The sequence below is a fragment of the Setaria italica genome, chromosome II (genome assembly GCF_000263155.2).
Source record: "Setaria italica strain Yugu1 chromosome II, Setaria_italica_v2.0, whole genome shotgun sequence".
Classification (NCBI taxonomy): domain Eukaryota; kingdom Viridiplantae; phylum Streptophyta; class Magnoliopsida; order Poales; family Poaceae; genus Setaria; species Setaria italica.
Window position 1 is genome coordinate 44383444 of NC_028451.1, and position 13908 is coordinate 44397351.

Sequence of the window (13908 nt, forward strand, 5' to 3'; positions counted from 1 at the left end):
AAAATTTTTCCTTTCCCCACATACACGCAACCTACTGCAGTTTCTCTGATTCCCAAGTAGCTTGACCAAGAAATGACGTAAAGTTCATATCAGCACAGTTCAGTTTGCTCCACAGAACGAGCAACAATTTTTTACCCATTTGCATGAAGGATCTTCCGGTTTCCACATATAGAAGCATGGTTTAATGGTAATTTCCAACTTCTACTACTCTGGTAGAAAGTAATCGTCATGTTCCATGTACATATATAGCCTATATAATATAGGCAGCCACGACAGATGACTCTAGCTAAAGCATCAAATTAAGTCTGCTTTCTGCCCTAAAAAATCAGGTATGCATTCTATCCACACTGGTCCTCAAATTAGTTGCGATGAAGGTATCCGCGATAGGCATACGCACATTCTCCTGATCCGGGAATGGATGAAGCACGCAGGAGCGGCAATCGCACATCTCGCAAACTCTTTCCGCATTCTTGTGCCCACATGCAAGTGTTTCGCTCGTCAAACAATCCGGAGATTTAAAGTGACGATAGCAGGTCTTGCAAATGATATCCACTGCAAAACAAAGGCAGAGAGAACATTGAGAAAGAGCAAGAAAGGGAGGGTCATGGGGAGCAGGAGGAGACATACAGCTGCCATTACGACGAGTACCCCACCAAATAGGAAAACCCAGGATACTATAGCCTTCAGTAACTGGTTCATCTGATTGCAAAAAAAAAAAAAGAAGGAAAACAACAAATCAGATTCAGCCATTATATAACAGTAAAACATGCTAGTCAGTTTTATTTTCAAAAAACAAAACTCAACATAGATAAAATTGGGTTTGTCAAAGTGCAACAATTAAAAGCACCAAGACATTTTCATGCTGGAAACCACGCTCTTAACTATGCACTGTGCGAATTTCTTAGGTCAGCAAGAAGCATAGCTTGTGCGGGAAGTCGGGCAAAGTGGCTAACAGCTTCCATGTTGCCTCGTTCACAAAAAAAAAAATCATCTGCAGATGAACCTATCCAAGCAGAGTTGCACAATCAGGGGAACAACAAGGTCAGGTACCGGAAACAATGGAAGAGGAACAATCATCCACAGTTAAAAAGTTGATCATTCCTTCAGCCGTTGAACTGCTAAAATATGAATGGATAGTAAGAATGAGAGCAAGGCATCGCAATTGGAGCTGGAGGAATCAGTCATATACAATGGGGAACTCAACAGCCAAATGCCTTTGTGAGGGAAAAGATGGGACCAAATTGTATTAATCCAAGGTTGGCAGGGGCAAGTAATGAGACTTCATACTTCTGGTACCAAGGTAGATGATGAAAGGATCATTTGTATCAAGGAAGCAATGATAGCACATTCTCATTTGACATTGCTGTTTTGAAAAATTCAGTCCATTATGTCGTGCACTGTGTTTTGAAATATGTAGGGATGATGATGAAAACATATGATTCATAATGTTTTATTGCAGAAGAGAAGGGTAAACATATATAGTGAATTGGGAGGGGAAAGGGAAAGTAACAGACCAAGCGTATACAAGATCATTTATTTTATTTTAAGATAAAAGTTTTCGGTGACGATACAAAATCATCTTCTCAAAACAATTATTGATACATAAGGAAATGAAGAAAAGTGGAATAGATATTTCCGAAGAGGGGAACGTAGACATAATACAATCGTTAAAAATTAGTTGTCCGAGTACAAAAATGGACAAAATAAGAAGAAAAAAGCAAGTTAAATAAAATTAAGACTAACTGTGCATGCTGATAAAGGAACAGGTCACCCATTCCTATCTAGTACTGGGATCGTGAACCCCTCAAAATTTTCAAGGTCAAAAGCCAACTTAAGTATTTTAACAGTTCAAGATACATATGTAGTCTACTTATAAGGTTTCTCAAAGGCATTCTGCAATCTCTATATGGTTTTATGCCTTCTGATGAGATCTCCTATTTTTCGAGGTACACAAATTGGCAGTGGAAAAGGAGAACAAAACATCTTCGAGTGGAAAAATAATATACTAGTATGATGTGTGCCAGAAGCCAGAGATAATAAGGATGCATTAAACTGGGTAGAAGTGATCAATACCTAAGGGGGTGCATGTAACGACTCCTGTGAATTCAGGGCTATGCATGAGCTCAAAAAAGAAGAGAGTTCGTGGAGCAGGCAGAAAGGAGAGGCAGCCAGAGCGCTTGCGACGGGCCACAAAGTTGCCATGAGTCCAACGAGTGCCATCGTGCCACCTGACATAGTCAACCAGGAGCGGGTTCATACTCGGCGTTCTGGTCAATCATCAACCAATACAGAAAATTAAGTCCATACAGATTACGAAGGAGAAGCACTGGCATGACAATCAGTTCAATGGTTTCATTTATTATGTTTTGTCAATCCAAAATTCTGATAATATCTACTACTGTAGTCCAGAGCATGTTGTCTATGTATTGGTAGGCCCTAGAGCAAGTTAAATCGATATGCAGGGAACGCTGGGCACAAGGAAGGCTAGCAAAGATGACCAACCGGATGCATGTAGTTGTAGTGCTGCAGGCATTCCATAACAAGCTGGCGATCGATGGCTAAGCGCTTGAAGTGCCCCGGCTCCTTAGCTCTAATAAATGGAAAAAGACACACACGCATCATGGAATCAAGCGTAGGCAAACGGTTTCCAGATGGATGCGAGACCAGACAGATCAGCTTGACTGAATAAGGAACTGGATGGACGAAGAGCGAGTGGTGATTACCTGCGCTTTTCCTCCCGAAGCCGCTTGAGATGTTGGGCATCCAGCACCTTACAGAAAGGGATGGGCTTGGTATCCTTGTTGCGGGGGGAGAAGGGGAGCGGCAGCCACCCGCACGTGCGGCGCGGCGCCGATGCAGCTGCCGCTCTCGTCCCCGTCGCCCTTGCCTCCGCCTCCTCAGCACCCGCACCGGGCTCATCGGGCCCGAGCGCTGGTTCGGCTCCGAGGAGCCGAGGAGGAGACGAGTCTCCGCCGCCGCTGCGGCGGCGCTGACGCTAATCTCCATGGCTGCTCGGATCATCCTCGCTTGATTAGGTCCGAGCCCGTCCGGGTAAATGCAACGGGCCGAAAACTTCGGCCTGAGCCCACCCGTCGTTGCACTCGTTGGGTCGGATTCGATCGGGCTATTTTTTAGTAGCCCATGGTCAGGTCTGAGCCCACCTGTTTGCACTCGTGCTTTGTTTGCCGGTCAGGAAGGAGGTCAGGTAACCCATGGTCTCATCGCACGCTCCACACCAGCCAATGAATATGCGTTGAACAAGATGAGAATTTGAACTTTGTTGCATAGCTGCACGCGGTCGTGTTCAGTGTGCTGCTATTTGAGCACGAGCCACTGAAGGCGGTGCATTCTGGTAACAAGGATAAGGAACACTGACCGGTGAGCATCGAAACGGACGTGTCCAAAGCAGAACAAAACTGCAGGCAACCAGTTCCGGGCGGCACCCGAGTTAACCACGGCTTTCCGGTTCGAAGGTTCCTCTGTCCAATGGTCATCTAACGCCATGCGCGGCCAGTCACTTGTTATTTACGCTACGCTCTGCCCAGAGACGCCCACCTCACCTGGCACTGCCCACTAGCTACCGCCTGAAAAAAACAGACCAACCAAAGAAGGCAGGCTGGCAATCGGTTTACCGAGAGCCTGCTTGGTTGGTGCCAAAGTTTGCCTAACCAAAATTAGGACATGCCTAAAAATTTTGGCCATCACTTGGTTCCTTAAAAAAGGTGCACCAACATTTGTAGCCAAAATCATGGCAAGTACTAGAAAGTTCTTGAAGCTCACGTGAAGGAAAATATTGGTTGCCATATTTTGACATTAAACTCAATGAATACAAAAATTTTTTGCCCTAATTTTGGTAGACCTTGATTTCCTAATTTTAGCTTGCCACGATGTTGACTTGGAAAGTTGGTATCCAACCAAGCAGGCTCCGAGTTTCCGGTCAAAGCCGCAATCAAAATCAAACCAGATAAAAAAACACACAAATCGAATCAGATTACCCGGCCGCTCCTGGTGGTGAGTCCACGCGACGACTTCACATCCACGTTCCCCTCGCGCCGTGTGGCCCAGCGGCAGCGAGCGCCGTGCGCGAAAACCAAAAAGGCCGGTCAAATCCCCGATACGTGCACGCACAATCGCAACGCAATACGTCGCCGACGACGTCGACTCGTCTACCCCGTCCGTCTCGGCTCCGCCTGGTGCAGGCGCGTCCTCTACAACGACACGGTACGACGCGCCGGCCAACCAACTTCCTCGGCTCCTCGTGCCTATCCCCTCCCCCTCGATCGCGCTATAAATAGCCGCCGTCGCAACGGTCCGCTCCTTCCCCTCCTCGCGCCCGCCCGCCCGCCTCGCGTCCCCACTCGCGCGCGCACGCCGCGTCGCATAGCGCGCCCGCCCGCCTGGCCCCCAATCCCCAACCCGACCGCCGCCGCCGCGCCATCCCAGTCCCAGCCGCCGCCGCGCGCCATGGCGGTGGACCGGGTGGTCGATGCCGGCGAGGAGGCGTTCGAGGAGGTGGACCCGACGGGGCGGTTCGGTCGGTACGCCGACGTGCTGGGGCTCGGCTCCGTCAAGAAGGTGTACCGCGGGTTCGACCAGGAGGAGGGGATCGAGGTGGCGTGGAACCGCGTGCGGCTGCGCGCGCTGGCGGACCGCGACCCCGGCATGGTGGACCGCCTCCACGCCGAGGTGCGCCTGCTCCGCTCCCTCCACCACGACCACATCATCGGCTTCCACAAGGTGTGGCTCGACCGCGACGCCGGCGTCCTCAACTTCATCACCGAGGTCTGCACGTCGGGGAGCCTCCGCGAGTACCGCCAGCGCCACCGCCACGTCTCCGTCAAGGCGCTCAAGAAGTGGGCACGCCAGATCCTCGAGGGCCTCAACCACCTCCACACCCACGACCCATGCATCATCCACCGCGACCTCAACTGCAGCAACGTCTTCATCAATGGCAACAACGGCCAGGTACCCAACCTACCTACGATTGCCTTGCCCCAACCCTAATCCCCTCCCCTCGTCCGCGAATTGCTCCCTCCGCTTTAGAGATCCTTTCGTGAATTCTCGAGATTTTCATTGCGTCCGCGGCTATCTGCGTGATTCTCTTCTATATTCAATTAGGACGCGATAAGACTAAATTAAATTTAGGATTTTTAATGGGAATAGGATATGATTGGTTGAGTTTAAAATTTGAATTGGGCCACTTTGCTGTTGGTTGCTGGTGCTGCTACTCGAGATGTACACCGACCCGCGCATTAGGGCACTACTAGGCGATTAGAGGCGGGGCCCTCTAGTTGCCTTTTCCGCTTCTTTTCTGTGACCGACCTGTAGCTCTCCGCGTCGGGCGAGAGAGATCTGAGAGCATCTCACGAGCTGGAAGCTTAAGATACGCCTGTTCCTGTGCAAGCTTCGCCTTTGGAATAAAGGAGAAGCCCAAATGATGCACGCTGGTGCGCGCTTTAATTTCGCTACGTTAATTGCGACGATCGCTTTCTCGCTAATCCAGCTAAGCTGCCATAGTAGCAGCGGCGACAAGCAAGCGCCGTCGGCGAGCGGGCGCCGCGAGATTCCGCGCGCACGCGTTGCTCCTGCTTGCCTTCGTCGTTGAACGCTGCGTGCGTCCGTTAGATGTTGCTTTCGATCGGAGCAGAGGGGGGGGTTTTGCATTGCATTGCATTCTAACGGGCTGTGCGGTGCGTGCTCGCTTGCAGGTCAAAATCGGCGACCTCGGGCTGGCGGCGATCGTGGACAAGACGCACGTGGCTCACACGATCCTGGGCACGCCGGAGTTCATGGCGCCGGAGCTCTACACGGAGACGTACACGGAGTCGGTGGACATCTACTCGTACGGGATGTGCGTGCTGGAGATGGTCACGCGGGAGGTGCCCTACGCCGAGTGCGGCAGCGTCGTGCAGATCTTCCACAACGTCACGCGGGGCGTCCCCCCGGCGGCCCTCAAGCGGCTCAAGGACCCCGAGCTGCGTGGGTTCATCGAGCGCTGCATCGGCCAGCCGCGGAACCGGCCCTCGGCCGCCGAGCTCCTCGAGGACCCCTTCTTCAACGGCATCTGCGCTGGGGACGACGACGCGCTGGCTGACGCGGCCAGCGTCGTCGCCGGCACGCCCGTGCCGCGCCCCAGGAGCTACGTCGACGACCTCGCCGGGCTCCGGCTGGACTGACCCATCCATCCAAGCACTCAGCATCGGATCATTGGCCGTTGTTGTGTTAACGTGTTTTAGAATGCAGAGAGGCTGCTGGCCTGGTCTTAGTGAATTCCTGGCTGGCGAGCGATTGCAACTTGCAAGTGTGTATATAGGTTATTTTATTTCTCCCTGGCGATCGATTGACTAGTTTTCACCGTATCTGTACCAATAATTCTTATTGCCTTTGCGCGAGGTGAAGCGCTGTATTTGACTTTTGCTTGCTGATTCTTTCAAGCATCGGATCATTAGCCGTTGTTGTGTTATCGTCTTTTAGAATGCAGAGAGGCTGCTGGCCTGGTCTAAGTGAATTCCTGGCTGGCGAGCGATTGCAACTTGCAAATGTGTATATAGGTTATTTTATTTCTCCCTGGCGATTGATTGACTAGTTTTCACTGTATCTGTACCAATAATTCTTATTGCCTTTGCGCGAGGTGAAGCGCTGTATCTGACTTTTGCTTGCTGATTCTTTCAAAAAGAATGGTTGCAAATACGACTTTCCTCTGAGCTGGATGACGAGCCATATAAAAGCCGGGGGATGCTGAACAGCCGAGATAGATATGGACGTGAGATGAGGCCAGCGTCCTGGATCTCCCGGGGCCCTGGGGGCATGGGCGTATGGCAGCAAGCCAAGCGTCGACTACCTTCTTGATGAGTTTGTTTTTCCTTGACGCGTCAGGAACATCATGGACAGATATGATATGACGGCAAGATGCAGACAGACTGTCAAGCAATCCTCTGCACAGGAAGAGCGTGGATGTGACACTCAAAATCCAGGTCTCAATCCAGCTCACCAAACGTTTCTGGAAATAGCCCTCTGTTACCCTCAGGCAACACCTGTGAAAAAGAAAGGGGTCATCTACTTGTAAGGCTGGCATCGGCATGCCTTTTTTTAGGTCAACGGAGAGATACTTAAGGCATGATTTGCATGACTAAGGGGGTGTTTGGATCTGAGCTAAAGTTTAGTCCGTGTCACATCGGATATTCGGATGCTAATTAGAAGAACTAAGCACGAGCTAATTACAAAACTAATTGCAGAACCCCTAGGCTAAATCGCGAGACGAATCTATTAAGCCTAATTAATCCATGATTAGCGAATGTTTACTGTAGCACCATATTGTCAAATCATGAACTAATTAGGCTTAATAGATTCGTCTCGCGATTTAGCCTAGAGGTTGTGAAATTGGTTTTGTAATTAGTCTATATTTAATACTTCTAATTAGTGTTTAAACATTCGATGTGACAGGGGCAAAATTTAGCTCGGGGATCCAAACACCCCCTAATTCGGATAAACTATTGTATGCTTTGGGCAGTTGGGCTGATCAGTTTAGGAGGTTTGGGGATGAGTGTAGCGGTCAGCCGTCAGCTGGACCAGCTTGAGCATATTCGACCCGGTAAGGCTGGGCAAGAACAACTCGAGCTGGGCCGGTTGAATTATTTGTGGCTGAGGAAAATCCAAGAACAACTCGGGCTGGGCCGGCTGAATGGTTTGTGGGCTGAGGTCATGACTGGCCCAGATATAATTCAGGATAAACTCCAATAGAAGAACGAAAGAATCAGAGTTAGGCTTATATTCACGAGGTAGAAGAATATAGGGCGACATTATGATAGACATAAATCAATCATGCATGATCTACCAAATTTAGACTGTGCAATGGGACCAGAATGAATATGTTAGGACTTTAAGATACGGAACAATGTGCTAGGGCCACTACCAGCTATTTAGTGCGTGATTAGCGAGTGATCCTTCCCTCTTCGCCTTCTTCCACTAGCATCTGGACACGTTTGTACCACAACCACACATTCATAGGGAACGTTGTTAGATTGCTGCAGTTTTGCTACATGTTGTTTAGAGAATTTCCAATGGAGGATTTCCAATTGTTCGGCAAACTTTCAACTACACAAAGAAAGTTCCAAGTTCCAACATGATTCAAAGAAGTTGCAACGGGGTTCAATTTTTTTTTTTAACTTGATTTACAGGGATGTTCAACTAAGCTTTAGAAAATGTTGAACTCAATTGACATGCATGAATCAATAAAAGTAAAAGTAAACTTACACAAAACCATAGGACGACATACCTTCTTGGTGGTGGCCATGAGGACTGTATCCCCTTTGTAACAGTACTAGTATACAGCATATGTTTGACCCTTTGATAAAACAACTATGCTTAGTTGCTCGATATTGGCCATTTGTCCTCTGCCACAGGATTCTCACACCACCGCGACTATTGGTTCGATTTGTTTTGGAAGGAGAGGTTGAGTAATAGAACAAAGGTGAAAGGAAATTTAACGGATCCATAGCTTACTTAGGTGAAAGATGTTCGTGAGTTTACTTTTATAGATGATTGCATGGTATGCTTTACATGTCGTGGCAAGCCAAAATTTATCTACGCCCATGTAATTTGTTTTTCAGTTAGTTTGACGCCAAATGTTTGCCATACACAATCTATCTAGTCATCTACCACAATGAAAAAAAAAACAAAAGAAAAGAAAAGGGAAACGGTGGGCATAATTAGGATGGACGCGATACATGCAGAAACCAGACAATTTTTAAAACCATATAGCTTAGGAATCCTATCACCTGCAATATAGATTCGATCGGAAATCCATTCTGCAGTCGATTGCCTCGTCTTTTGTCTCGGAAGTTGGACCGCATGCCCCTGCTGTACGTCCTGAAAGTGCTCAAATGTGGATTCACGGGCGCCGCAGCCCTCGCACGCACGAGCACGACCCGGCGCCTCTCCGTCAGTCGTTTTCCGCCGAAACAAAACACCACGCCGGGGTAAAAATTTCCCCGCCCCGATCTCGACACGCCGTGAGCCCATGACCCCACGAGCGCCACGAGACGACCTCGAGAAATCTCAAAGCACCCCGCCCGGGTGTGGTCACACTCGCACCAGGCGCACGGGTACCTGCGTCGATCGGGAAGGAGCAGAGCAGCCAGCAGGCGCACGGGAGCTTGGCGGCTTCCCGATGCTCCCCCCGGTTTTCCACAGCGGAATAGTACTGGACGACGACCTCAAATTCCCCAACCTCCCCCCGCCCCCGCCCGGCGTCGTCCCACGCACGTCAACCCTGATTGTTTATTACCGACATTCTCCTTTACCCATGGCGATCGCCGTGCCGTGGCGCCCCGCGCTGACCATGCCAAATGGCGAGATTTCAGCTATAAACTACGCCGAAATCCACACCCTCCTCTCTCAAAAAAATATTTGGATGCTGGTACCGGGGCATCCCAGATCGCCGATGCCATTCCGATGAGGAGCGGCGGCGGCTGGCGAGGTGTCCGTCAGCCGGCCATGCCGTCATGCTATAGCAAAAGGCCTCTCGCGGCAGATCGCAGCTTGAACAGAACGATTTCGCTCCGTCTCCGAGCCCAAGCGGTCGAGAGAGTTCCTGCCGTGCGCGCCTGGTGAATGATGAAGCACACGTTGAACGGATGACAAGGACGTGATCAATCTTATTCGTGGCTCCGTTCGTCGTCGTCAATCCGCACGCTCGCTTTACTAAAGAAAAAGCCGTATGGAAGCGGAGCTGTCAAGGATTACGTACGCCGCCTGGCGGGTACGGCCCCCGTCTTGAGTTTCTACGGGGGAGTTCGTCAGGTGATTAGAAATTTGGAATTGAGCCGAGGCCGAGTCCTGTGGCAGTTTTAAAGCGAGAGGGGCTGTTTGTTCCCTCCAAGCAACTCCCAAGTCCTAATCCTGTGTCGATCGCGTCTCCAGCTTGGACTTTCGCGGCATCTGTTCGTAGGATCAGCTGCCGGTGTGCAGCTGCGCGACGACCGCTCGTGTTTACCTACGGTCCAGAAAAGCTTTTTCTGGTACGACCGGATGAGCATGTATCTTTATCCTCGAGTTCTCTTGTCTGGTTGGGAATATTGAACGCCCGAACAATTCAGCATTGTACAGTGGAAAGCAGCACGCCCGGCATCAAAATCAGGGTGTAGATCAACATTTTTTCCCCAGAACAACACGTCACGTCGCAAGTGTTTTATCGAGGAAGACTGCACAGACACGTCTTGAAAGTTGTTTGCAAGTGCAGGAAGAGCCATTTGAGTTGGATCGAAGGTAAACCCCCAGCTTCGTCGCCTGTTTAAACTAGTGTTGACCCCCCTCGGATCCTTAGAAGGCTGCCCCCGCCGCAGCGGGCACGGGCGCGAGAGGCAGCGAACCCGCCAGGGGAACGCCGCCGCTGCCACGGCTTCCTCCCCTTGCTGCCGCACGCGCACCCAGGTCTCAGGGGGAATAAGAAAGCTTGCACGAGGGGGCGATCCGATTTCCCAGCCTGAAAACTGGGGTTCAACCCCCATTCGTGCGCCCTCAGCCATTGTACCCTTTTGCACGCCTCCCTATGTTACTTCCTCCCGCACTCAACGCCAACGCTGTATAATACGGCCGCTGCTTATATGCACCTAACCGGCGGAGGCTTGCAGTTCGCCGGGCCGAGCTGGAGCTGAGCTGCTGGTGCTCGCCGCCATGAAGCTTTTGATGGGGATGGATTTGGAGACGGAGGTGGAGCTGTCGCCGGTGGCCAAGGCGGAGGCCGCCGTGTTTAGCCCGTATTCGAGTCCGAGTACGGCGTTGCTGCTGCAGAGGAGGGTTGTGGCATGGTATGGCTGCTCGAGCTTGCAGAGCTCCAGTCGCCCGTGTCCATGGGAGATTGTTTGTTTGTTTGTTTGTTGAGTCATCCCACTGATCAGGAGCTCCGTTGATGCAGGGCCAAGGAGACCGGGTCTCCGGCGACGGTCCGTGTGCGCGTCGCCGACAGAAGCTTCGATCTGCACAAGGTAAGAGCTTTGCTGGGACAATTTGTGATCTCGTTTGGACCGAGTTAGCAGGTTTGTGACGATTATTGCTCGCCGACGCAGGATCCTGTGGTGTCCAAGTGCGGGTATTTCAGCGAGGCGTTGGTCGAGTCCGGCGATGTCGAGCTGCCGGCAAGCTTCCCGGGCGGCTGCGAGGCGTTCGAGGTGATCGCGCTGTTCTGCTACGGCGACGCCGTGGCGCTCGACCCGTTCAACGTCGCCGCGGTCCGGTGCGCGGCGGAGTTCCTGGGCGTGGGCGGCCTGGGCGCGCGCTGCGACCTCTACATCAACCAGGTGGTGCTGCAGAGCTGGGACGACGCGCTCATCGTCCTGCAGCGGTGCCAACCGCTGCTCCCCGTCGCCGAGGAGCTCCTCATCGTCAGCCGCTGCGTCGAGTCGCTGGCGTTCATGGCGTGCATGGAGATCCTCGACCCGGAGCAGCGGCGGGACCAGCCCGGCGCCGTCGCGGCGCGCGCGCTCGCCGGGCGCCGGTGGGACGCCGAGCTCGTCAAGGAGCTCGCCGCGCGGGACCTCTGGATCAAGGACCTTATCGCGCTCCCGTTCGAGTTCTTCGGGCGGATCGTGCGGGCGCTGCGGCGGCAGGGCATGAAGGAGAAGTACGTGAGCCCCGTCGTGCTCTTCTACGCGAACAAGTGGGTGCTCTCCAAGAAGACGCACAAGTTCTGGGCGAGCACGGACGACGAGGCCGTCGACGGCGAGACCGACGCGAACAGGAGGGCCGCCGCGATCATGGAGGGCGTGATCGCTCTGCTCCCTGTCGAGGCGGCCGCGGTGGCCGCGAGCGGCGCCATCCCGGTGGCGTTCTACTTCGCTCTGTTGTCGCGGTCGCTCGCCCTGGAGCTGAGCGACGAAAGCCAGATGAGACTGCGAGAACAAGTGGCGTCGAACCTGCAATTCGCCCGCGTGGACGACCTGCCACTGCCGGAGCAAGAAACGGGCCGGCCCATCGCCGACAGCAGGGAGGTGAGGGCGGTGGAGAGCATCGTGTCGAGCCATGTCTCCGCGCAAAGAAAAGGCGCGGAGGTCGTCGCCGAGCTGTGGGATCGGTACCTTTTGCAAATCGCTAGTGATCCGAAGCTCCGGCCGGAGAGGCTATCGGAGCTCATCGGCGTCATTCCGGCAGGCGACCGGAAGAACCACAACCATTTGTACGAAGCAATCAACACGTATTTAGTGGTAAGACAAAGCACTCAGCACTCGATCATCCTCAAGATTGTTGTTAGCCTGTGACATGTTTAAACTGTTGCTAACAAAGGAGAGCATGCTAATTTTGTCGTGTCAGGAGCATCGGGGTTTGTCCGGGGAGGAGAAGGCGACGCTGTGCGGGCACCTCGACTGCCGGAAGCTGTCGCACGATGCGTGCATCCAGGCGGTGCAGAACGACCGGATGCCGCTCCGGCTGATCGTGCAGGCGCTGTTCGTGCAGCAGCTGCACACGCACCGCGCCTTCACGGAGTGCTCCGACTCGTTCCGGTGCATGCACTCCGGTGAGCTCGTCCCGGGCGCCGGCGCGTACACGCCCAGCCCCGGGTGCCCCGCCATTCCCACCAGCCAGAGCCAGCCGCTCAGCAGCGGCAGCCCGTACGAGAGCCACCGCGCCCCGCCCCCGCGCGACGCGAAGCTCCGCGCCCGCGACGACGCGTCGGACTACGAAACTGCCAGCTTCCGGATCCAGGCGCTGGAGCAGGAGATCATCTCGCTGAAGCAGACCCTGCAGCGGCACAACACCCTCAAGGGCTCGGCGCGCAGGGACGGCGCCGGCAAGGAGCCGAGCTTCAGGGTCGCGACGGACGCGAACGCGCCGGCGGCGATCAAGCGGCGCGCCACGGTCTCCGGCAGCTGCATCGGGTCCATGCGCTGGGGCTCGCAGCGGCGGTGCGCCAGCAGGATCCTGCGCGTCTTCGCGAGGCTCGCCGTGTTCGGGAGGGGCAGATCGAGGGGGAAGCAGAGCAAGTGCAGGACAGCAACAGAGCAGCTCAATTGCATGTAGAAAGGGGAAAACATGAATCTTTTGCTTGTGGAATAGAAACTGCAGATGCTACGGTAGAATTGGGGAGCATGTTAGCACAGTGTTTTGTGTGTACATATTGGTAGCAATGTCAAAGGTTTGGAGAGGTAGTTACTGTCAGGTGGTCATTCAGTAGAGACGGTCCAAGGCCAAAGTACTTTGTTAGGTTAGCAACTCTGAACGTCTGCATAGTTTACTGGGACGCGAAAGTTTAGGTGTTGTTTGCACCTTATGGCCTTGGAAAATGGTGTTTCTCGTGGACTTGAGAAAAAATTGGTTTCTTAAAGGTAAATCTAGGTAGTGAAATTGAGGTCCGGCGTTTTCCCAGGAGTGTAAACTAGGTAATTAGATTTGGGAGTTGCTCAGATGGGCTAGGGTACGGGTTTAGTTGGCAGCACAAAGTAGGTCAACACTGCACAATATGAGCACAAGTAGCCATGGGTAGCATTAGCAAACCCCACTAGGGCACCAGGCCAAAGTTTGCGACCGTGTCGAATTGTCCATGACGACATGCTGCATGCCACACAATAAGATTTTGATTAGCAATTCTCTTTCATCACCAGCTGAAAACATCAAAATTCACTGAAATTTAGTTGAAATTTGAACAAAAATAATATTTTCCTAGGAATGTTTTTTCTCTCTCCCAAAATTCCCTTTGTTCATGATAGAAATCTTTTTCATGAAATTTCAATGGAATTTAAAAGAATATCTGGTGGCCTCCATTGTCACTCAAATTCACATAACCCACCATCGTTCTCATATGCACACTCAAACCCCACCCAGCCCCTAATCCGTCAAAATGACTAATGGTAACAGGCAAATATTCTAAGGGGGTGTTTGGAAGGAGGGGGCTAAATTTTAGCCCCCGTCACATCG

The 13908-nt window shown here is 52.4% G+C and overlaps 3 protein-coding genes across 3 annotated transcripts; 2 read left to right on the top strand and 1 right to left on the bottom strand.

Annotated features, from left to right (window-relative positions):
- Positions 1 to 98: 98 nt before the first annotated feature.
- On the bottom strand, positions 99 to 2994 carry LOC101768619. Its single transcript, XM_012843846.2, has 4 exons — positions 2724 to 2994; positions 2074 to 2267; positions 628 to 699; positions 99 to 552 (listed from the first exon to the last, which is right to left on the bottom strand). Exons 2-4 carry the CDS (start codon positions 2255 to 2257, stop codon positions 326 to 328), a joined length of 483 nt encoding a protein of 160 aa, XP_012699300.1. The 5' UTR covers positions 2258 to 2267; positions 2724 to 2994; the 3' UTR covers positions 99 to 325.
- Positions 2995 to 4341: 1347 nt separating this feature from the next.
- On the top strand, positions 4342 to 6595 carry LOC101769023 (probable serine/threonine-protein kinase WNK5). The gene is made up of 2 exons (XM_004958089.3): positions 4342 to 4965; positions 5709 to 6595. Exons 1-2 carry the CDS (start codon positions 4465 to 4467, stop codon positions 6174 to 6176), a joined length of 969 nt encoding a protein of 322 aa, XP_004958146.1. The 5' UTR covers positions 4342 to 4464; the 3' UTR covers positions 6177 to 6595.
- A 3708-nt stretch (positions 6596 to 10303) lies between these two features.
- LOC101769422 (BTB/POZ domain-containing protein At5g48130) lies at positions 10304 to 13324 on the top strand. Its single transcript, XM_004958090.3, has 4 exons — positions 10304 to 10808; positions 10916 to 10985; positions 11067 to 12200; positions 12307 to 13324. The coding sequence occupies exons 1-4, from the start codon at positions 10675 to 10677 to the stop codon at positions 13012 to 13014; spliced, it is 2046 nt and encodes a 681-aa protein (XP_004958147.1). The 5' UTR covers positions 10304 to 10674; the 3' UTR covers positions 13015 to 13324.
- Positions 13325 to 13908: the final 584 nt, after the last annotated feature.